Source organism: Tenrec ecaudatus, chromosome 5, assembly GCF_050624435.1.
Source record: "Tenrec ecaudatus isolate mTenEca1 chromosome 5, mTenEca1.hap1, whole genome shotgun sequence".
Lineage (NCBI taxonomy): Eukaryota > Metazoa > Chordata > Mammalia > Afrosoricida > Tenrecidae > Tenrec > Tenrec ecaudatus.
The window spans coordinates 70,832,458-70,856,377 of NC_134534.1; the positions used below are offsets into that span (position 1 = coordinate 70,832,458).

At 39.6% G+C, this 23,920-nt stretch overlaps 1 protein-coding gene across 2 annotated transcripts in view; it reads right to left on the reverse strand.

Moving 5' to 3' along the window:
* Window positions 1–23,920, reverse strand: part of PREX2 (phosphatidylinositol-3,4,5-trisphosphate dependent Rac exchange factor 2) — a 322,717-nt gene that overhangs the window by 164,939 nt on the left and 133,858 nt on the right. For both annotated transcript variants that reach the window (XM_075549599.1, XM_075549600.1), the window contains exons 13-21: window positions 23,342–23,391; window positions 20,631–20,706; window positions 17,606–17,678; window positions 14,210–14,352; window positions 13,987–14,079; window positions 11,904–12,052; window positions 6,947–7,032; window positions 2,935–3,071; window positions 1,989–2,106 (exon numbers count right to left, since the gene is read on the reverse strand). In XM_075549599.1, the coding sequence (XP_075405714.1) occupies window positions 1,989–2,106; window positions 2,935–3,071; window positions 6,947–7,032; window positions 11,904–12,052; window positions 13,987–14,079; window positions 14,210–14,352; window positions 17,606–17,678; window positions 20,631–20,706; window positions 23,342–23,391 (925 nt within the window). The remainder of the gene's footprint in view (window positions 1–1,988; window positions 2,107–2,934; window positions 3,072–6,946; window positions 7,033–11,903; window positions 12,053–13,986; window positions 14,080–14,209; window positions 14,353–17,605; window positions 17,679–20,630; window positions 20,707–23,341; window positions 23,392–23,920) is intronic.

A 23,920-nucleotide genomic window follows, 5' to 3' on the forward strand; every position in this document is an offset into this window, starting at 1 on the left:
CTATTGAGTAGATTCCAGTTCATAGCCACCCTAGAGAAAGTGTCTAAGAGAGTAAATCCCTGAAAGTTCAGACAGCCTGCTCTTTCTCTCCACAGAGCAGCTGGTGGATTTGAACAGCTGACTTTGCGGTTATCTGTCCTAAAGCCTACCTGGGAAAATGCCCTTTTCTTCTCTGATTGAGCACTCTCATTCATTTTTTTTCTTTCTCTTCATCTTCAGACCAGTTCATCTCTTCACTAATGTCAATCGCAGAAAATGGTAAAAGTCACATAAATCAAGAGTGTATTTTAAAAGAAAGGGTGGCTCGAAACCAAGTCTACTCATATGTTGATGCATACCCAGGTCAGCTACTCTGTAGAGCATGGCTAATATAGGGGGTCACTGTGTCCTGGAATTGAGCTAGTGACCACAAAACCATGCTAATGTCTAGTTCCAAAGGAGCTTGGGTGCCATCATGTTGAAGAGCCTGGCTGCTCACTGCAAGGTCTGCCATTGGAAACCATCAGCCCATTCGTGGGGAAAGACGTTTTCCCTCTGCAAAGATTTACCATCTCCGAAACCCACAGGGGCAGTTCTGCTCTCTCCTGTGAGTCGGAGTCAACTGGCCAGCAGTGGGTTTGGTCATTGAAATGTGATGTGGATGCCACTCATCGGTGACAGTAGGGTTCTAAAGGACAGTTAAACTTAAACTGAGGGAACAAACACTGACTTGGGTTTGCATCATCATTCTACTTACTATCTTGGACAAGTCACTTAGCGCCTACCTGCCTCTATTTCGTTTCTTCCACTATAATAAGGCCACCTACCTTGTGAGGGTTTCTTCTCGAGGACTGATTAAGATAAGAGGAATTTTCAAAAAGTTTGTGAAAACTTTCCAACATCTTATAAGTTCTTTTTTCCATGAATTTTTGGAAACAATTTTTGGAAAACTCATATCTCGCTTAGAAAAGTGCCCAACAAACAGGATATGGTGATCACATGTTAGTAACTAGTTATTGCGTATGCATTTGCCAAGAAAGAGTGAGACAAACACTTTGTGCCTGACTACTGGACCTGGTGGCGCAATGTTCAAACAATGAACTGCGGGGGAAAGACCTGGAGATCTTTTTCCCAAAATCATAAGACTCGAGAAAACCCTATGGAGCAGCTCCCCTGTGTAACACGTGGGGTTGCCATCAGTTGAAATCTAGTTGGTGGAAAGGGATTTGGTTTGGGCTTCACTTGAAATGGCAATCGTGGTGATAATAACATGAGGAAGTGGCGCGGATTAGGCACAGAAAAGGAAGGAAAAAGTCCAAGCTGCACAGAAGGCACTGGCAAAAATCAGACTCTGACAATAAGACTCTGACCGATGCTTCTACTAATAGACCTCGTGCGTGGTAAAGTGGAGGGCTAGTGGTAAAAGGCAGACTCTCAATGACCTAAATTGACAGAATATACAATGGACTCAGACACAGCAACTCCTGTAAGGCCAGGCAGTGTTTCATTCAGCATCACCTAAGACAACAATAACAGGCACAAATAACCTCACTGCCATTAAATCATTTCCAACTCAGAGTGACTTTACAAACAAACAAACTCATTGACAGAGAGTCCATTCTGATTCTTAGCACCCCTATAGGACAGGATAGAACATCCCCCTGTGGGTTTCTGAGACTAGCTTTTGACACCACTTGAAAGCCTCATCTGTCTCCGAAAGTGCATCTGGTGGTTTGCAACTGCTGGCCTTTCCGTTAGCAGCCCAATAGGGAACCACTAGGTGCTGAGTAAAACTGTCCCTGTGGGTTTCTGGTACGGTAACTCTTTATGTGCTCAGTAAGCCTCATCTTTCTCCTGAAGAGAGGCTGGTGGTTTCAAACTGCGGATTGTTTGGTTAGCAGCCCCAAGCATAACCCGGCAGGCCTCCAAGACTCCGAAAACAGATACAAGAAAGCAAAAAGGAATAAGCAACGTTGAACCCGAGAATGAGTGCGCAAGGAGGAACTCACCCTCAACTTTGCTATCAAAGGCATCCCCTGCTTCATCTCCAGGGGGCTTTGAGTGAGACTTCTGAAGGTCTTCGTGGGCGCTTTCAATGCTGTTATAAACCCACTGTATGGAATCTTGCTGGAAATAAAAGGGGGAGGGGAATCCAGACATTTTAGTGCTTTCAAAAGTGGATATTTGTTTCAGAATCTGTCTCAGAGACCTCACTTATTCCTCCAGTTTGTTTAAAAAGATAAAATATAATTTGAAAGAGAAAGAATAACAGTATCAAAGATTTATAGAACATGAATGACAATGATAATGTATAACACATATTTTCTATTAAAATATAATTCCCCTATGGCCTATGTGCCTTGAATATATCATAAAATGAACTACAAATTCTAGTTGAATTCACACGTTAGAATCTCAATTCAAGGAAACAAGCATCCATAATTACAGAAGCTATTTAAAGGCTCTCCTTACAGTCATGCATCTTAGTATAACAAATACTTTCATGAATAAAAACAATATGAAAACTGGAAGAACAATTTCTTCTTCTGGGTTTTCCAAGTTCTAGATATACCCTGCAATTCTTCTGGGTACCAAGTCATCTGGTTTATCATTTATTTAATCACAGATCCTGTAAAGTTCAGAAGTTTTACTTTTTCGTTGTGGTCTTAAAACAATCAAGTTCAAATATTTTTAACGACCATATGCTGACCCAGACACGGTGGTAATTAAAATTCTAAAGTAATCACAAAGATCAAGAAATCAGTTGAAACTTTTAGATTTCAATTTGATAATCAGAGTTGGCATCTGGAAACTGGTATCCCACGGAAAACAAAAACCACGCCAGAGCCATTTGAAAACAGGTGAGGAGACTGTCAAGATAACATAGTACCACTTAAACACACCTGATCTCAATCAATTCTAGAGCTAAACCAGAGCATGTGAGACGTGTAATACCTTCACAGGCCGCCTGTATTTCCGGCAGGCTGTCAGGTGGGCAATGACACTGGCGTGGGTCTCTTTGCTGACATTGATTCCATTGACTTTGATAATGCATTGTCCAGGGTGAAGGCCAGCTGCTGCAGCCGCAGTCCCTTTGAAAACAAATGGGAACAATGCTGAGTGACTCGCACATGCACCAAATACCTAGAAAAGGCAAATGTAGCGAGAGCGCACTTTATAAGTGGTCAGAGGAGATGTGTGAGAGAAATATGATTCATGTTACCGAACTGGACGTGTGAAGAATATTGAAGTGGCAACAGTTCTGCTACATATAGACATTTTTAAAAGTAAAAATGGCCCCAAATCTAAGGGTGTGCTTTGCAGCTCACTTTCAAACTGAGATTACAGAATGTTTTCCTGTCTCCACAAGCTTTCCCTTAAAGGGCTATTGCAAGATGATCTTTAAAATGTCAATGAGCTATTTTATCATTCCGATGCCTGTTCGATCTGATTTTTAAATACACAGATATCCTAGAAAAATTAGAAAGTCAGAAACATATGTCTTATTTATCTCTACACCTTCCACAAACTCTCCAATACTGGGGTAGCGTGCATCTTTGCTTTTCAAATTGTCAATCATAGAATTTGAACATACAAATATTGTTGGGGAAAAACCTTATCTACTAGCAATTATATAAGGACTAAATTTTCTAAGAAAAAATTGAGTTCAAAATGTATACAAAAGGTCAGAAACTAAAGTATTCACATAAATTAGAATTAATCAGATCAAATCAAATACTCATTTTGTGCATATATGCATGGAGGATTCTTTTTGGAAGTAACATATGAATGAGTTACAGCTTTAGAACTGTTTAATTTCCATGATTTGATATGATGAGCATATTTATAAAGCACCACGAATAAATATGATGAATAAAATCAATGAAAATACATGATGCAAATCATTCCTCATATGTTAGAAAAGTCTTGGCAAGTAGTTTTTCCTTTAAAGGCTTGGCATCTGCTCCCATTTATAACACAGCCTCTGAAACTCCTGGTTGTCTTGAGTCAAAATTAATTCAAAGACAAATAACAGCCACAGCCACTGTCCGTTCTATAACAATGCTATAAAGAGAAAATATAGAAAATTCAGGGAAAAAAGACCATCTGACAGTAAGTACAGTGTTCAAAAAGGCACAAGAAAGACCTTTTTTCGCAAGCATTTATACAGAGATCATCTTTGAATTCTGAAAAGAGACCTCTTGCTCCAGGATGGGAAAATATTCTTTAATGATACAGCCATCGATGTGTATAACGATGGCTGGAAGTCCTATATATATCTGTATGGCAAGAAGAAGGAAATTGTGTGCTTATTGGGTTTTGTGTTAACTGGGCTTGTTCAGGATTCTCTAACATAATCGGCCCGTCAGTGGGTGGGACTGGTACTAATTGTATTACCGTGAGTGCCTTCTCCAGGTGCCAGAAGGCAAGAAGGTGGCGGTATTGATCTGAGGCGAAAGTCAACTGCTGCAAACAGCTACCATGTCAGGATATCAGGGCTCTGATCTTGTTGACCAGAGTGGTGGTAACATTCACCCTGAGGACGCGGCTGGCTAAGAAGCAGGGGGAATGTAGCGCACCAGGAGAAAAAGTGAAGGGCATCATCAAGTGCAGAGTCCTAACTGAGAAGAAGAACCAGCCAGAGCCATCAAGGGAGTAGCAAACCATAAAGGAAATGGTAGTAAGGAAGTCGGTCTCTGAGTGGCACAAATGGCCTGCATTCATCGGCAAACCTAAAGGACAGTGGAGCAAATCCACCCATCAGCTTCTGGGAAGAACGGTCTGAGGCCCGGTTCTATAAATATTACTGCCAAGAACACCTTAAGCAGCAATTTGAACCTAGAGCGCATCAGAATTGACTCAATGGCAATTAGGTTTTTTGTTGTTTTTAATCAGAAGATGGATTACTATGATTTTAGATTTCAAAGGTCAAATCCCAGGTACTTTCTGTGGTCTCTATTTGAGATAGTTTATTGTGCCAGCCTGGCCAATAAACACAAGTAGGATTAATTGAAGGGCAGAGAGATAAATGGCTCGGTGAGCCTTGCTTTGCTTGTCTCTCGTTCTTTAGTCATTGGACCAGCGTGCGGCTGCCTTGCTTGTTCTGTACCTCAATTTAAAGGGTACACTACCTGGGGGACACCTAGCCTATGGACTGTGTCACTGTAAGTTAAGGTCCCTTAAGGCCCACATGATTAGAATGTTCATCTCTGGAGCTGGGGACCGGCAGTTGATGACAGTTGGGGACCTGCCTTGCTGTTTGCTGCCTTGGTATATATAGCCCAGCTCTCTCTACAGAAGAGGAACTGGTGGCCCTCAAGGCTTAAAGGACTGCTAGTGTCTCACTGCTTTATAATTTATAATGTAACTGTTCATTTCTTATATTATCTATCTGTATATAATTTAACGGTTCATTTATTGTGTTATCTATCTAACTATATATTTAATATATATATATATATTTACTAGCAATCTGGTTTGGTCTCTCTAGAGAATCCTGTCTAACACACTATTCTATTAATATACAAATCACTTTGTAGTATATAACTTAATACATAATACTTCTAGATAGGTAATTTGAATTTACATTACCAAATGTATCCTAAACACTGTCTCATCCAAGGAAATGAAAAGTCAATGTTACATTTTATCTAGAAAGGTGCCTTGGTAGTGCTGTAAGTCAACGGATGGGCTAATAACCCATCAAAACCAGGAGCAGAACAGCAGAAGAAAGGTCAGGCTGTCTGTACCCATAAAAATTTATAGTCTCAGAAAACCTATGGAGTTCTACTCTGTCTCAAAGGGTCATTATGAGTCAGAATTGACTGCATGCTAGTGAATGATTTGGGTTTTTTGGGATTTTTTCATTCAAGAGAAAATGATAAATTCTGGTGAGTAATCATGGGAAAGGGTTGAAGAAGAAGAAGAAGAAACTGTGACAGGGGATGACATCATAAGGCAACAGGCACAAATGGATTCATTCATGTTTTCAATTATGTTCCAGTAGTAAGAATACAAATGGACACTATTTAACTTATTGATGATGAAATAATTTAATATGTAAATAACCCCTTTGTTTTTATAATAATGAGTTGTTGAAAAAGTTTAAGTGTCTACCAATCTGTGTCTTTTCAAAAATAAGCTTTTCAAGTAAAAAAAAAATATATATATATATGAAAACCATTCTATAATCAAATAGAAGTGCAGCTACAATAGTCTGGGTACATTTGGTGCTGATAGTAATGTGCTCTCAAATTCTGCCTGTCTAGTGTTGGAGTGACCACCTAAAGTTGGTCTGTATGTCTGAGTAATGAGATGCAGGTGATCCCCTGACAGAGAAGGCCCTGACTTGTTAAGCTGATAGTGATACCTTTCGCCATGGCAGCAAATTATGTACTAGTTACAGGAGGAAGTAATTTTTAAAAAAATGAACAAAACATGAAAATAGAAGTCTGTGGCTGATTTGCTTATCAATCAAAAAATACACTAAACTAAAACATAACTTTTTTCCCACTGGATTTATTTGGTTTAAAATGAATGGTTAGATTTATCCCTGGTTTAATAGAGTACATAAAGGAATTACAGAATTATAAGTTATGTAACTCACAAATAATTTTTAAACTGGAAACTTACCACAGTGAATTAAACAAGAAAAAGGATTTTCAGTCATAGAAAAATGTAGACACCCTTAAAATCACTTTTGCCTTTGGCTAAACTGGAGTATCCCGAAAGGAAGATTGAGTGGTGCCAGACATTTATTGTCAAAATTTTACCCTTATAATTTTTAAGAATCTTTAAACATATGCCCTTTGGTTTCAGGAATGTACTTAAGCATAGAGTTAATACAGCTAAAAATTAAGACCAAAGAAAAGTTCAGTCGCAACATAATTAAGCATGTTTTGAACAGATTCCTGTCCTACAAAAATTATGCTGGAAAGCTGTTTACCAGCCAGGATGACACTCTTACCTCTTCCAACCGCATGGACAACGGATGGGCCAAATCCCCGGATCTGGAACCCAAGTCCATCTGCGGAATCTGGAATTTTCACTGTCCTAAAATCAATGAGGAAATGCTATTAAAGTGAGTACATACATAGACCAACTCGATGACCCCTGGCAACAACAACGAATCCGCAGTGGTTAAGAAAACAGCCTTCCAACTCGTTAAATCCTTTGTTCAGGGAATACACACAGAGGGTCTGAAGTACAACACGCTGAACTAGGAACCTTTGCAGAAGACAAAGGGTCGTTTCAATTACACAGCAGGCATGCAACACAGAATTCCTAACTTGAACATAACTAATTATACAGATCCTGGAAAAGGAATAGGCTTTGTGGTCAGAATTAAAATCCCCTTTCATAGAGAGATGATGCTAAAAGTTACTTAGCAGGAAGGTTCTGAGAATGACAAGACCAGCTGTTGGTAAGTTATCCCCGCTCGTGCCAGGAATGACATAGCTACTGCTTTTGTTCGCTGTCATTGAGTTAGCTCCTAATGTATAGCAAACCAGTGTACAATAGAACAGGACGGTGCTCAGTCCTGACATCATCTCCAAGGTCCATTGTGATCCACAGTATTTCCACTTCCTGGTTTTTGGAAGTAGCTTGCCTTTTATCCTAGTCTGCCTTTGCTCAATTGAAAGCTGTCCAGCACCAGAGCAATACACAAACATTTATGGACAGGTGAGATAAGGTGCATTGGCTGCAAATTGAGTCCTGGTCACCTGCATACAAAGGATGAATCCTACTATAGAACCATCAATGTCCCCAATGCACTATCTAGGCACTTAATAAAAGTGAAGCTTTGTTCATTAATGAAGAGTTAAAAAAAAAGAGGGAAAAGGTGCCCTGTGAAAAATTAATACTAAAAAGACTATTTTATAAGTTGGAATTTTTATCCCCAAAATAACAAAGAACTAGCTATTTCCAACATGGCATCAAAATAACTTAGGAATATGATCAATTTTATTATTTATTCAGTGACATTCTAAAAGGGTAATAGATTAAAAGGTGAACCTGAATAAGAAAAAGGAGCATTGTAAATGAATTTGCACATGAAAAGTGCATGATGGAAGGGGAAACCCGAATAAGCTATCATAGCAAGCTGGTGATAGATGTCCAATTTGGTGCTACTAAATGAGGTGCTCCACAGAAGGAAGCCAGAACTCAGACAACAAGCATGAAAAGCAGAGAGCACAGCTAAGACAGAACATCAGAACAATAAAATGAATATAACAAAGGGTAATTGAGAGCAAAGACAAATGGATAAAATGTAATGTAGTTTGATGGATAGCCCTCGGTGCCCAAGAAACAAGAGTGCTTTCCACAAGGCCATGAATTAATCATGAAATAAATGCCAGCAGACCTCAAGGGAGCATTCAACAGAGTCAGCACTTAGGTGCAGCAGCATGCATTTGCAGTTGAAGAAGTAGCTGTGGGAGGCAGTTCGAGCAAGGCTGTGTATAGACCACGTGGGAAAGGCAAATACCACATTTAGCCCTCGGGGCAGAGGCTAGTACTACAGTCTCCACAGGGCTCAAAGTCCCGAAGATAAAGAGCAGCGCTTGCAACATTCTTAGAAGAAAACAGGGAGCTAAATCTCTTTTACTTGGGATTAAACAAGCAAAAACTCACTGCCATGGAGTGGATGCTGACTCACAGCAGCCGTACAGGTGAGAGCAGAACTAACCCTGGGGGCTTCCAAGACGGTAGGTTTCTCCTCACAGGCGTAGAAAGCCTGCCCTCCCCGCAGTGCGGCCGCTGGTTTAGGAGCGCTGATCTCATGGTGAGTAGCCCTCTAGGGACCCACTCTGCAGCGATCCCTGGCTGACCTACGTGGCTGGTCGCAGGCTCTTTAATTTACAGTTGACAGCCAAAACCTACCCATTCGGTGCTAAGGGGAAAGGGTCTGCTGATTTGTTTCCACGGAGATCACGGCCACGAAAACACTACAAAGCAGTTCTATTCAGTCACGCATAAAATTATTACGTACCAGAATCAATTCAACATTAATAGACTGCTTTTGGCAGTGGGGTTAGGCAAACGTTGGGTGAAAGAATTATAAACCATTCCAGAAAAGCTTGAAAGTATCAGGAATATACTCTATGAAGTGATGTGCATACTGGTGCGACAGAATATACAGAAAATGATTTCTCTCCAATAACCAGTGAAATGCTGCTTGGCATTCAAGACTGCCTCCATTTCATTTGAACGGCAGGTGGTCACCAGTGTCTGTGCAGGCACAGCTGAAAATGACACTGGCTGGGGAAGGAACGGAATAGACAAAGATTCTGGCACACATGGAAAGGAAACAGGAGCAAGCTCATGCTTCTAGATATGATGAGTTCGCTTTTGCAGCATTACCCGACCTTTCAGGCCTTGCTGAACTATGATGTCTTTATGAACCTAGGAATTCAGAGTGGCTTCTCCTTGCTTACTGAGCAAGGTCCTTCAATCCCTTTCCAACCTATGGGAGGTTGGGCCTGTGCTGACCTCTAAGATGAACCCTCAAGATGACTAGTACTCTAGAGATGCCTTTGAGAATGCGGCATTGCCCCTTAAAGCGTGAATTACATCTATACAGGGAGCCCGTTCTAGTCCCAGTAGGCGATAAGTACACCAAGGAATCGGCTGCGTTAACTTTGGCCAAAATAGTACGTTGAAGTTCTCTCAAATATACTTGACATATTCAAGTGTAAAATGCAATACATTGCATATTTTAGCCTTTCCCCACCAAAAAAATCAGAGTTAAATGATAGAATGCTGTCTAATTAGCTATCCGCAGAAAATATGGGTGATTTATAGGAACCAGACATCACAATAAGGATGTGTAAGAATGGTTATAGATATCTTTTCATCTAAAATAAAAAAGGTAGGGAACATGAGGCCACCTTCAAAGAAAGTTTGAAATACTTGCATTGTAAGATACACTCCTGATTTAATAAAGGAGCCATGACACTAACTGGAAGGTGAGAACAGGCACCTGTGCCAGAGATGACATGCCTGGAGAAGTCCATGTGCTGAACATGTCAGTCAATGTTTTAAAAATCAACATGTATTCAGTGCCCTGGCAGTCCCATCACACAGGCTCTCTGGTCATCTCTGCTTTATGAATGAGGACACGGAAGAACACACAGCAAGCCGTGGACGAGAGGTCCCCTCCAGGCCTAGAACCTAGGGATGCAGCTTCTGCGCAACAAACACCGAGGGGAAAATCACAAGGTTAATCCCATTACTCGGGATGTGCCCACCTCTATTTAGACCGAATTTCTTTTGATCTGTAAAAGGAAGGGCTTGAAGTGAATGGTCTCAAAGCCCTGGAACTGTTAACATGGCTCTGATCAGTGAACCAATATTTGTGTGGAGCAAGGGGCCTCTGGGAAGGACACCTCTGCTTAGTGAAGTGTCTTGGGAGGATTACGTCCTATTGCTTTTCACCAGTCAGACTTAAGCCTTTCAAAGATCCCCAAAGCAGCAACAACTAGGTCATCAGGTTACCCTTATCATAGTTAAGACTAGACAAAGGTGGAGTAACAGATAATAACTAAGTTTAATGAAAACACATCATTGTAGGAGTTTGTCACCTCTACTTCGGAGTCTTCTTAAATGACTCACTTTAATTGAGCCACTTTCACTTTTTCATGTCAATTGTTAATCTAGGGTCCAGTGTTGGTAGCTACTTTTGCAATCCCTGGATCATTCCAATGGCCCTCAGGGCGGGCATCATTCAATTTCACATATATATGATTATGTATAGGTATATTAATACTAAGGAAAAAAGATACCTAATGTTAACATTCCAAATACAATAATTATTATTATTTATGGATATTATGAATACATAATCAATACTCATGGAAGCAACAGTCAAGAAATCATATGAAGTATGACATTGGGCTAATCGTCTACACAAGACCTCTTCAACAACTTCAAAAGCAAGGATGTCACTTCAAGGACTAAAATGCACCTACATCAGGCATTTTGCCTCAATTGCAAGTGAAATGTGGACACTGTATAAGATCAAAGAAGGACCGATACATCTGAATTGTGGTGTGAGAGAACAATATTGAGAGTGACATGGACTGCCAAAAAAACAACTCATTGAATCCTGGAAAAAGCACACAGCCAGTAGGCTCCTTAGAACAAGAATGGTGAGACTTCATCTCGTGTACTTGGACATGTTGTCAGGTAAGACTGCTCCCTGGAACAGGACATCATGCTTGGTCAAGTCGTGGGGCAGTGCAAAAGGCAAAGACCCTTGACAAGCTGGATGAACACTCAGCTGCAATGATGGGCTCAGACCTAAGAACGATTGTGAGGATGGGGCAGGACCAGGCATTGAGTGGTTCCTTCTGCTGTGCATGGGGTCGCTATGAGTAGGGACCTGGGCAGCATCTGGCAACAGCCGAACTAGACAGCATCTAACAACAGAGAATTCTGATTATAGATGAAAAATGGCTTCCTTTGGAAAATGTAGGCCCTCAATTCCCTATAAGGAAATACAATTAACTTTTTTGATCAAGTAGATATAGGTAGGAAGGAAGATATTTTAAAAGAAAGGATATATGTGCATTATTAAATATACCATAACTCAAGAAATACTTATAGTTTAGTGAAAGTAGTTCTTTGTTCTCAATTTAATTTTGTTCTCCCATAAACTTTCTCGATTCATAGTCAAAGTCAATCCAACCACAGACTGGGCTAATGCGGGCAGCAAAGACAGCAGTCATGTTTACTAAAACTACCTGCATTGAGTATCATCATAGCAATGTGGTTTTCTCCACCTTCTAAAGATTGGTATTGGTAAGGCTATTCATGTTTAAATGTTTCGAGCAATGCTGAGCTAAAACCTCAACAGTTGGTTAGTGAACTTTTCTATTTTACTCGTCTGTATGCAATATTTTAAAATGTCGAATGTAACTTACTCCCTTGGCTTTGTGCTCATGAGAACTCTCAGAGGCTTTCTGCTGTTTAAGCAGGATTTCAAGAAGCTGTCCACTTCATTGAAAGGTCTCATGAAAACCAGGTCGCCGTTAATAGCAAAAATCTTCTTCCCAACTTCCATCCCAGCCATCTAAGACCAAAAAAATTAAATTTAAATTATGCTTTAATGAGAATCTATCTTTTCATAGAATGCAAATCTCAACAGATTCAGAGCTTACAGACTTTATCATTTTAATGTGAGAGCAAGTCTAAATGCACAGGACAAAATTATAGATGTATTTATAAAACAAAAACACAGAATGCAAAGCTGTTGATTTTTGACATATCCGCCATCTCGTACCCCGAACTCTGCCAACGGAGCCAGTAGGATGCTGTTTGAATCAGGTCTAAATGGCAGTTTCAGCGTCTTTCAGGGACACACACCATGTTCTTCAGGTTTGCAGAATTTTTTTAGAGAGCCTGAAGGGGTACAATCAGGACTGTAGGGTAGATGGGTTAGGGTTCCCCAGCGAAATTCTCAGAGGCTACCCCTTGCTCCTGTCGAAGAACCTGCAGACGCAATGATGTTCTACAGCGTTTTCAATGGCTATGACCTTCCAGAAGCAGATCAACAGACCTCTCTAAGGGAGGGTTTGAACTGCCAAATTTGGGTGATAGCCTAGCGCTTACCATCTGTGCCACTCACGGACTCTGCCTCGCACATCCCAGTGCCACCAAGTGGATTCTGACTTATAAGCACCTGGAAGGTGATCCTGTCAGTCAGCCTGGGAGCAGTCAGCCTCATCTTTCTCCCTCAAAACAGCTCAACAGATTTGAACTTACAGCCTTGAGCTTAGTGGCCCAAGGTCTAAACCACAGCATTTCCAGGGCGACTTTTTCCAACACATAGTAGGTACTAATTTAATATATTCTGGTGGCGTTTGCTCAGTAAGCATTAGACTGCTAACCGCTAGGTAGGTGATTCTGACCCGCCAGCTGATCCCCTGAAGTAAGATGAGTCTACTTGCTCCCATGAAGATCGACAGCCTCAGAAACCCTGCAGAAGGTTTCCAGGAGTCAGAATGGACTCCGTGGCAGTGGGTTTGGTTTGGGTTTAATGAATATGAATAATCACAAAATTCCTTTGTTTAAAACAGTGATTCTCAACCTTTCTCATGCCTCAACCCTTTAATACAGTTCCTCATGTTGTGGTGACCCCCCAACCATAAAATTATTTTTTGTTGCTACATCATAACTGTCATTTTGCTACTGTTATGAATCGCAATATAAATATCTGATATGCAGGATATATTTTCATGGTTACAAATTGAACATAATTAAAGCATAGTGATGAATCACAAAAACAATATGTAATTATATATTGTGAAATATATAAATAATGAATAAATATTATTCAAATAAATGAAATTTTGTCTGGAAGCATGGTGTAGCATGGGTAACAGTGGGCATATCTGCCTGGAGACGGATAAAGGAGCTGTGTCCCAGTTCCTAAGACCATCGGGAACGTGTGTTTTCTGATGGTCTTAGGCAATCCCCGTGAAAAGGTTGTCCATCCCCAAAGGGGTCATGACCCACAGGTTGAGAATCGCTGGTTTAAAAGGCTGGTGAGTCAAGACATCATTGTCAGCATGAATCCAATGAGTAAATAAGACAGAGCATGTACCTTACAAAAGATAGTCAAATTTGACATGGAGGTTATGAATGATCTGACAGTCATGTGATCATTCCGCCTGGTAGAGTCCCCACAAAGTAACATTGGAACAATGAAGAGTGGGATCTCAGCAACATCAAATGAGTCACTAGCTTTCCCAGGAGGTGCAGACGTTCACGCACCCCTAAACACATCTCTGCATACCCCTGTCCTCTCCCTTCCTTCAGCTCTCCCAGAGTGCCCGGGCATGGCCTTGTTTGCCACTGGTTCCAAGAGTAACTGGGACCAGCTTAGAGTAAATGTACCTGGCAATGCCTCCCTCAAGAAAATTAGTTACGTTTTCTATTTCATTAGAATTTTTATGTTTATATGTTACAACAGCAAAATTAAGTTAAAATGACAATTTACATTACCTCCGCATTGGAGCCCTTTTCTACCAACTTTATCATAGGAACTTTATTTCGGTCTTCTAACCCAAAGCCATAGCTGCCTTCATTAGACTTAATCTGAAATGCAAAATTATACACATTAATATGATAACCATTAAAAGTTAAAAATCAAACAGGATACATCACTATTAAACACATTTATAGGCTAATCAAAATGAAAATGTATATGGCATACTAAGACACTTACCAGTAATGATTTAGCTATAACATTTTCCACAACTTTTAAATCATGTTTCATAAGCCGATGCTTCATATTTGATCCTTCCATTTCTTCATCCGCAAAAAACCGAAAAAGTAAGGGTTCATCTTTAAATTCACTTTTCTCCAGAACTGCAGAAAGAGGTTCAAATTATTCCAATTCATCCAAAAATTAAAGATGTTTCCCATACGAGTAGAGATCATTCACTCCCACTGCCTTAAATAAAAACTAAACTAAAACCATTCCTGTCAGTTAACTGTAAATCAGAGTGACCCTATAGGACACAGCTGAAGTGCCACTAGGATTTCCAAGACACTGCCACGTCTTGGGGTTGGTGGGTTTGAACCTCTAACCTTGTGGTAAGCAGCTGAGTAATTAACCACCAGGACCCTTCAGGAGACATGAGATAAATTAGTATCCCTTCCACAACTCCTGTTTTATCCTCCTAGGACAAGCAACATTTACTACTATCACTAGGATTTATGTTCTTAGTTCTTCCTGCAACCTCGGCCCAACATGCCTTTCCTCTCTTTACAAGGATTGCCTCTGGGTCTGTGTTCTGGTTCTACTTGAGCACAAAGAAAGGTTCTAGGATTCCCATTTTTCTCAATGCTATTCATAATTTATTATGATCCAGAGAGTCCAATGCTTTGAATATTCAATAGAACACAAGTAAATATCTCCAAGATCCATGTGAGGTCAGTAATAACATCTTTCCTTCCACTTCCTCTTCTGAAGCCAGCTAGAATTGCTGGCAGCCATTTGTCCATGTACTGCTACAGTTTTTTTTAAATTTATCTTCAGCAATATTTTACTTGTATATGACATTAATGCCATTGTTCAATAAGTCCACATTCGGCGTGGAGCGGGCACAAATCTGGATCTCTTCCAGTTGGCCGAGCAGCTCTTACAAAGGCCTTGGCATGTCCTCGTGCATATGGCCAGTGCTGCTTCAGTTTTCATTTTGTTGTGTTTGAAGCGCTTCACTTGGCATTCTTCCAATTCCCAGAGCCTTGGCTTTTGCTAATGCCTTCAGTGCAGCTGGACATCTTCCTCGCAACATGAGTGCGTCAGAATATATTTATAGTCTATTCGAATCAAGCAGTTACATGCAGAAGGTAGTAGGAGAACAGTCGAAGAGAAATGAGAGGAACTGGTAAGACAGGAAGAATCATTGTAATTCTTCAAAAGAGACCAATGCCTAGAGCAAAGCCATCTCCACTACTCTCCTTGGTTGATTGTCTTTTGACTTAAAGGTGATGGTAGGAAAAGTTTCTTAAAGGTTCAAGTTTCAAGAAAAAGGAAAAAAAGGCTCAAGGTTAACATGGCCTCCGTGGGTCACCCCACATCCACAGACACATATGTGGGTACCAAAAGAATTGAACTATTTTATCAAAATGTGTTTTCAAATGTCAACATCTTAACGTTTTAATTTCTTGCACAAATATAGAAAATTCAAATAGGTTAAATATTGTCTTCGTATGTATGAGTAATCCCCATCCTGTCATTTTTGTTCTACCCTTCAAACCTGAAATACAAAATCTGAATTTTAAAAGATAGTGGGATTTTTTAGCAAACGTTTGGAAACCCCCTTGCAAACCTTCTGAGTCAACACCAAATGGTTTTCTGTGTAAAAGCAATATATGTAGAAGGACATGATTTCTCCCAGAGTCAGCACTGTCCCCTTGATTTCAGCATCAAGGGAGCCTTAGTGGTGCAGTGGTTGAGTTCTCAGATGCTATCCAAAAGGTTAGCAGTTTGAATCCAGTTGATACTTCGCAGGAGGAGGTCATTCAGACTGAACAACCATAGAGATTTACAGCCTTGGAACCCTGCGAGGCCATTCTCCTCTGTCCCATCTGGTCACTTTGAATTCAAATTGGCTCCGCAGCAAGGGATACCTTAACCCAATGTTACTTTTTCCCAATGTTCTTAGCTTGCAGCCATTTACATAAGTTTTATGTTTTGTTAGCCTTGTTAAAAAGATTAAACACTGATAGGAAGAAGTTGTTTTCAGTGCGATCCTCACAGCTTTCACAGACCATCTTAAAGGCATTTTGACCATGGGGGGTTGGTCTAAATGGGTCTGGGGGTGATTGTACTATTCTTTGTGATATGATTGAATGAATGAACTATTGAATTACATGCTATGTAAATTTAAAAATCCCATAAGATAGTGTGAATGGAGGGAAGCATTTACAAATCAAGAGGAGTGCAGCCATCAAACAGGAAGATAGCTGATCCTTAGTGAGCAGTCAAGAAAGGAAAATGGGGTCAGGGGAAGGTTGGGGGAGAAGGGGGAACCAATCACAATGATCTACATATAACCCCCTCCCAGGGGACCAGAGGACAGAAAAGTGGGTGAAGGGAGACAGCAGTCGGTATAAGACATGAAAACAAAAAAAGATAATTTATCAAAGGTTCATGAAGGAGGGAGAGTGGGGGGCAGGGGGTGATGAGCTGATACCAAGGGCTCCAGGAGAAAGAAAATATTTTGAAAATGATGATGGCAACATATGGACAAATGTGCTTGGTACAATGGATGGATGTATGGATTGTGATAAAAGCAGTAAGAGCTCCCAATAAGATGATTTTTTAAATGAGTTTTCAACACATAATGCTCACCCCACCCCTGAGGGGGACGAATAACAGAAATGTGGGTTAGGGAGACAACACACAGTGTAAGACATGAAATAACAATAATATTACATAATTGATCAAGGATTCATGAGGATGGGAGGGTGAGGGAAGGAGGGAATAAAAGAGGAGCTGATACCAAGGACTCAAGTAGAAAGAAAATGTTTGGGAAATGTTGATGGCAACATATGTCCAATACATTTAAATGATGGATTGATATAAGATTTGTAAGAACCCCTAATACAATGATTAATAAAAAATAAATTAAATAAACTTTTCCCATCTAAATAAAAAAGAATTATAATTTTATTGAGGAAGATTTGAAAACATTTTCCTAAAAAGGGCTCATGTATTCAACCATATATGCTACCATTTCACCTTGAGGGAATCTATATTTTAGCATATATTTACACCAACACACACACACACACACACACAAATTTAGTTATCCACAATAGCCTCAAGGAGCTTTATGAGTTTCACCTTCTTTTTAAATTCTGACAGAAACCTCTGGCATTAAGATAGTCTAGAAAAGTAGGAGGCAAGGGATGGTAGCTGGAAGATAATCCTAATTAGTCTGAGGACTGGCACTAACAGGGAAACTGATTGCATGTGGGCCCTGGGCAAACCTCTGGCGGTCTTGCTGTTACCTTTCTTAATAGCTTCAGGGAACACTCCGAAAGGCACAGTCCTCCAGTGCACAAACAAACAAACACATGGGTAATACTCGTAAGTAAAAAGTCTTACCATGATGCATAAATCCGTTGTCACAGAGTCCAACGGCAAATATCATTGCCTCGTCCCTGGTTCGGCAATCCCCCTGTGGACCACAGAAGCACAACACAATTTAATAGGCAATAGAAGGCTCTGCTGCGCCTTTGCTACATTCGGCATTCCCAGCACAAAGTCACGCGCAGGTCGCGGCTTTCAGTCCTTTTACATGCCCAGCATGCAGCTGTTGTTATGAAATATCCACGTCGTTATTAGAATATTTTCTTTTGACGTTGAAAAGCACAGATGTAGTGTTTCTTAATAAAAGCATTATCTCTTAAATATGAAAATAAAATGTATTGCTATTCTAAATCTCTTACTACTATTTCTGTAGATCTTATATTCCAAGTATGCGACTGGAAAGTATCATATATATTGGCAACATATTAAAGCGAAATAAAAAACACTGTATATGATTTCTGCCCTTCAGTGACATCACTCTCAGGTTGTTAGCGATCTAAAGAGATCTACCTGTCTGAAGTCAGGCAAGGTGCTGATATTTCTATTTGAGGGAGTTTTACGCTGGCAGACTCATAAAGCTTTAGGGATAAAGAGGAGACCTTACGCAGCACTATTCTAGGAAGTAGTAGATACTTGTGAAAACAAAAACCAAAAGAAATTAAATGACTTTTCCAAGTTGACAAAACTAATAACTAGAACTGGCATCAGGACAAAGTTGTCTGAATTATAGTCTAGCACAATTTCTATCACATATAAGTCCTATGGATATTACACTAACAGGTCACTAGGAAAATCTGAAGCTAAAATAAATTGCAACATCATCCTATTTTTAAGAAACTTACTCGATTTTTCTAATGCTAGTGTTTTGAAAGCTCTTAATTAAATTTCATAAAAACTAACTTCTTGAGTCAAAACTTTAAATACTTATTCAGCAATATATTTTGCTCCAAGTAAACCTTCTTCCATTTTCTCACATAAACAACATATAGTAAAAATTCATGTGAATTCTGTATACAACATAGTTTCCATGTAAAATCCCAACTTTGATACTGAGTACAAAACTAAATACATTAATACTCCTTGAGGGTAGAGTTAAAAAATACTTCTGATCATCTAGCAAAGAAGCAACAAACCCACATGAACAAAGCACACCAGCCTGTGCAATCATGTGGTGTCGATGGGATCGGGCAACAGGCATCAGAAGACCAAAACAAACAAACAAAACCATATTGTTGCGAATGAGCTGGGTCAGAGCAGAGACCCCCAAACCATCTATAGACAATGATACATCCCCTCACAGAAAGGTCATGAGAAGGGATGAGTCAACCAGGGTGCAGTATAGCACCAATGAAACACACAATATTCATTCCTCTGGTTCCTTGAGGCTTCGTCACCACCACCACCACCCCCCCCGTATCATGACTCTAGTTCTTACTTTCATTACAGGCTAGACTGGAGCATGCGCACAGGAACAGGTAAGAGATGAGGGCTCATGACACACGGAATCCAGGAACACAGGAATGGGAGTAGCGATAACCGGAGGGGAGGGGGAAAGTTGGGAGAGGAGGGGAGGAAGAGGGAACCTATTGCAATGATGGACTCATAACCCCCCACCCCAACTATCATGACCCCAATTCTACCTTACAAATCCAGCTAGACCAGAGCACGTACACGGGTACAAATAAGAGCTCGCAACAGAGGGAATCCGGGACAGATAATCCCCCCAGGACCAATAATAAGAGTCGCAATACCATGAGGGGCAGGGCAAAGTGGTGGGAAGAAAGGGGGAAGTGATCACAATGGTTGACGTATAGCCACACACACACACACATACACACACAGGGGATGAACAACAGAAAAGTGGGTGATGGGCGAGAGCAGTCAGTGTAAGACATGAAAATAACAATAATTTATAAATTAACAAGGGTTTAGGAGGGAGGGAGGAAAAATGAGGAGCTGATATCAAGGGCTCAAGTAGAAAAAAATGTTGTGAAAATGATGATGGCAACATATGTACAAATGTACTTGCCATAATGGATGGATGGATGGATGGATGGATGGATGGATGGATGGATGGATGGATGGATGGAAAGAGGAAGGAGGGAAGGATTTTTATAAGAGCTGTAAGAGCTCCCAATTAAATTATTAACTTAAAAAAAAGAGAGTGGGATTACCAAGCTCTTTCCCCAGAAAGTACACTGTACTCCTACATTAAAGCTGCCTCACTGCGACTGAGTCAGTACTGACGCATAGTGAGGCTAGGGCCAGTCAGCGTAAAACTGCCCCTTTCCACCACTTGACTCTTTATGGGGGTAGAAAGCCTTGTCTTTCTCCCACAGAGCTGCTAGTTGTTTCAAACTGCGGACCTTGCAGTTAGCAGCCCAAGTCGCAACCACTACACCACCAGGCCTCCATGCTTTCCTGCTACTTTATACAGGTTGTGTACCGATTACATCATTCCTGCTTTAACTATAGGTTGATATTGTTCTAGGGCTAGGTCTTGTGCATTATTTAATGAGATTCCGTAGGTTAACTGGTGGTCGTGGGAATGATTAAAGATTATCTCATACAAATGAATGGTAATTGCCTCTTAGTTTGCCATTGCGGCTTAGGAAAATTTTCAAAGGAACACACTCTACGTTCCAAGAGAGGAAACCAGCAGAGCCTAACCAGGAAAAAGGCATGGGGAGGGAGGTTAGCCAAAAGTCCCTGGAGCTAATAAACACATCGTTCAAAACCATGAGTGAAGAAAACAAAAATATTTAATACATGAGTGAGACTCAATTTAGGCATAATTTATTTGATGGATATAAACAGATGTTTATTTAAATACGAACATCTTCTTTTTGAATGGCACTACAACATAAAGGTTGAAGGCTAATTAGGAGTCAGGCTAATTAGGTTCAAATCCGGAATGTGCTCCTTGCTAGCTGTAAGACCTTGGGCAGATACCTTCGCTGTGCCTCGCCTGTGAGCCAGGGATACAACGCAGGACCCAGCTCACAGGGTCCAAGGTGGAAGCGGCTGCAAATCCACTTACTTGTGCAATTAACCAATCGATCAGTTTGTTGGCCATCACCACAGACTTGTAGGTCCTTAAGTGGTAATCTTTATCTCTAGAAAGAGAAAACAATATATCAACAACATTCCGTTTGATGTCCCTATGCAACTGAAAAGTTTATACCATCAGAATGTCTTATCCAAAAGATAGGTAACTAAGCAAGATTCACAAAGCAAGTAAAATGCCTGAAATCCAGAGTCGGCACACGTGGATCCAAAAGAGTCACGAGAGCTACAGTGAGAAGCAGAGGGATCTGTTCACACGTCCACAGAGATTGCGACGGCTACATTTATCTGATGCACAGTTATAACAACCTAACTGAAGATGCAATACTTCATTAATAAAAGAATTATAAAAAATAATTTCTCCCCATTAAAGCAAGGCAGATTCTGCTATAACAAAATCTTAAAATGTGGAGAATGAAGCAAATCTCTATTCACACTCAAATTCTCCAGAGAGACTGGAGCTGAAGCAGAAGACAATAGGGCTGTCCAGAGCATATCCTGCAAACCTTGTCATTCATTTTGCTGCTCAGAATATGAGCAGAGTGATATCAAACCCCAGGGAACCAAAGGAATCAGCTTATTCAGTCAACCTCTCAGATCTGAGAAATCATTCCACATTTACTTAGATACCAACAAAGTGCTCCTGATCAGAACAGAGCCCCAAGGGCAGAAATCTACAATTCATTACTTTGCAGACTTGGATCAAAGGGAATAAGAAAATAATTGTATTTTCAAATGTCATAAAGCCCTGACTACGAGCGATTGAAGTGACTAATAATTACTAACTACATCCACTGGACTATAAACTGTCAGTAAATTATAATTGATATTTACATCATTCTACCCACCATCAAAAATGCAGTTGGAATTTTTGAAACTTCAATATTCCATTAACTATGTTAGCCAGTAAGTAAAAGTAGCTTTTTATAACATTCTATTTCCAAATTCTGATATCTCATTGTCTATTTTATCTTGGCCTGTGGGGTCTTTGCACCAAGTAATTTCACTTATCACACCCTGAGTTCACACATATTAAAAGCATGACTATCACACAATCTATCTGTTTTTATTATTTTTATATTTTATGTTTTCCCTTGACAACTCATGAAGTGAAAATTTCTGGCCAATTATTTCTTATAAAATCTTCAGAATGCAACTTTATTGATAAGAAATTCCACACATGGCTAAAATAAATTACCAGAACACATTTTCCCATATGTAAAGCCTGAATACATTCAAGTGATATAGAACATTAAAAATATTATGTGCTATTAGTTTAGCAACATAAATAATAATTTTAGTACCCACTTTCTATTTAGTTGGGTAATTGTCTTTTAGTATTATATAATTACAAAAGTATGCAAGGAGTCTGTGCCTGGAATAAAGGCGGCAGCCAACAAATATGGATTCTCTTCCAATTTTCCTGTCTATAAAATCTACATGGGAAAGCAGACATGGTACTTTTGAAGGTAATGGCTAAAATGTATTTTTTTCTATAGTATGTTTTCTAAAATGATCCTAACAGCACTGCAGTGAGAGTGTGAATTCCAAAACACTTCAACAGCAACCTTTGTATGCTCTTTCCGTCTTTACTCCCCTCCTCTCCACTCCCCCCAGCTCTGAATTTCCTTCTACCAGAAATCAGAATGAGAAACACAAACATTAAATATCAAACATTTTTATTTTATAGTCAAGATACTCTATTTTGATTCTTTAACAAGATACTCCTATCCTCCCTTGTAGAAATGACTTTGATGACAAAGTCTACATGTGGCCTAGACACTGAAAATTAGTCACATTCCATGAATACAGATGGCAAAAGTAGGGTAGCATTTCTCAAGGTGTCCTCTGTTAATAATAATAATACATATAACAAAGATTTCCACCAATTTTCTAAAACTGAAATATGAGGTTTATTACTTATTCTCTTCCAAAAACAAGCAAAGAAATCATTATGCCTTCAGAAGGAAAATTATAAAACAAAGTTATATTGCAAATAACAACTGCCAAACACTATCTTTCTTTGGATAAAAGACCATTAGATAGAAGTATTGTGAAATAAAATACATACCAAGATTTGATTAATTATGAAATTAAAACAAGCAATCATGATGACAAATATTTGACTAATAGTATTTCCAAATTCTCCCTTAATCACTCAACTATTATGTATTCAATATTATGTCAATGTATATCATTCATTAGTAAGTCCAAAATATTATTTTACTATATATCATTCATTATTAAGTCTAAAATTTAAGGCAAAAATATTTTATAAATAAAAAAAGAAGTGGAGGACAATTACATACTGTAATTGAGCCTCAGAAAAATTTAGGCTTTTTTAATGATAAGCTGTTATATAATATCTAAACATTAACATACTTTAAAAGAAAAATACATCATCAAGTTATTGCTGAATAAAAGTCCAAAACAAACTCAAAGCCACTGAGTCAATTTCGACTCATAGGATCTTATATAGATTTCTGAGGCTGTCAATTATTCCTGGAACAGACAGCCTCAACTCCCTGCCCCCCCTCAGACCAGCTGGTGGGTTGGATTTGGCAGCTTATAATCTGACCTTCGAAGCCCAAGATTACTTAACAATGTCACTGAGGCTTCTAACTGAAGAGTACACAATATAAATGTCTTCACCGAAGATTTCCAGAGCTTAGAAACTGGACTCACCTTATCACTGGTGTAAACAGACTATGAAGACGGCAGTAGAGCCTTACACCCTACATAAGAGAAAGGTATGTCAACAGAAAGTCAGATCACCCAAAGCACACATCAGCGGAAAGTTGACATTACAAAATATCAGCTGTTAATATTCTGGAGTCATGACACAGCCCAAACCAAGTTAAAAATTACTCAAATGCTACATTAGATCACAAAACAATGAAATAAATTTAAATTGTGGCTAAATTGTGACATGAATTTTCCAAGATAGAGATATAGATTTTTTTTCTTAAAATTCCAATATGAAACCCCAACGTGCTATCCAAGTGTCATAAGCACATCTTGCTATAGGTGAAGTGATTCTCCAGGCGTCCAGCTTTCTAGCTGACACCGTTGGATGGTTTTTCAGGACTGGGTATGAGATTGAAACAAGACTTAGCATGGGAATTCCTGAAACACGTGAAGAAACAGAAGTTTGATCGTGTGTGTCATGGGTAAATCTTTGACGCCAGGGGAGAGTTTATTCTTTCAAAAGCATGAAATCTCGCTCATGTAAAGAAGACCACATGAGTACGGCTATTGCTACAA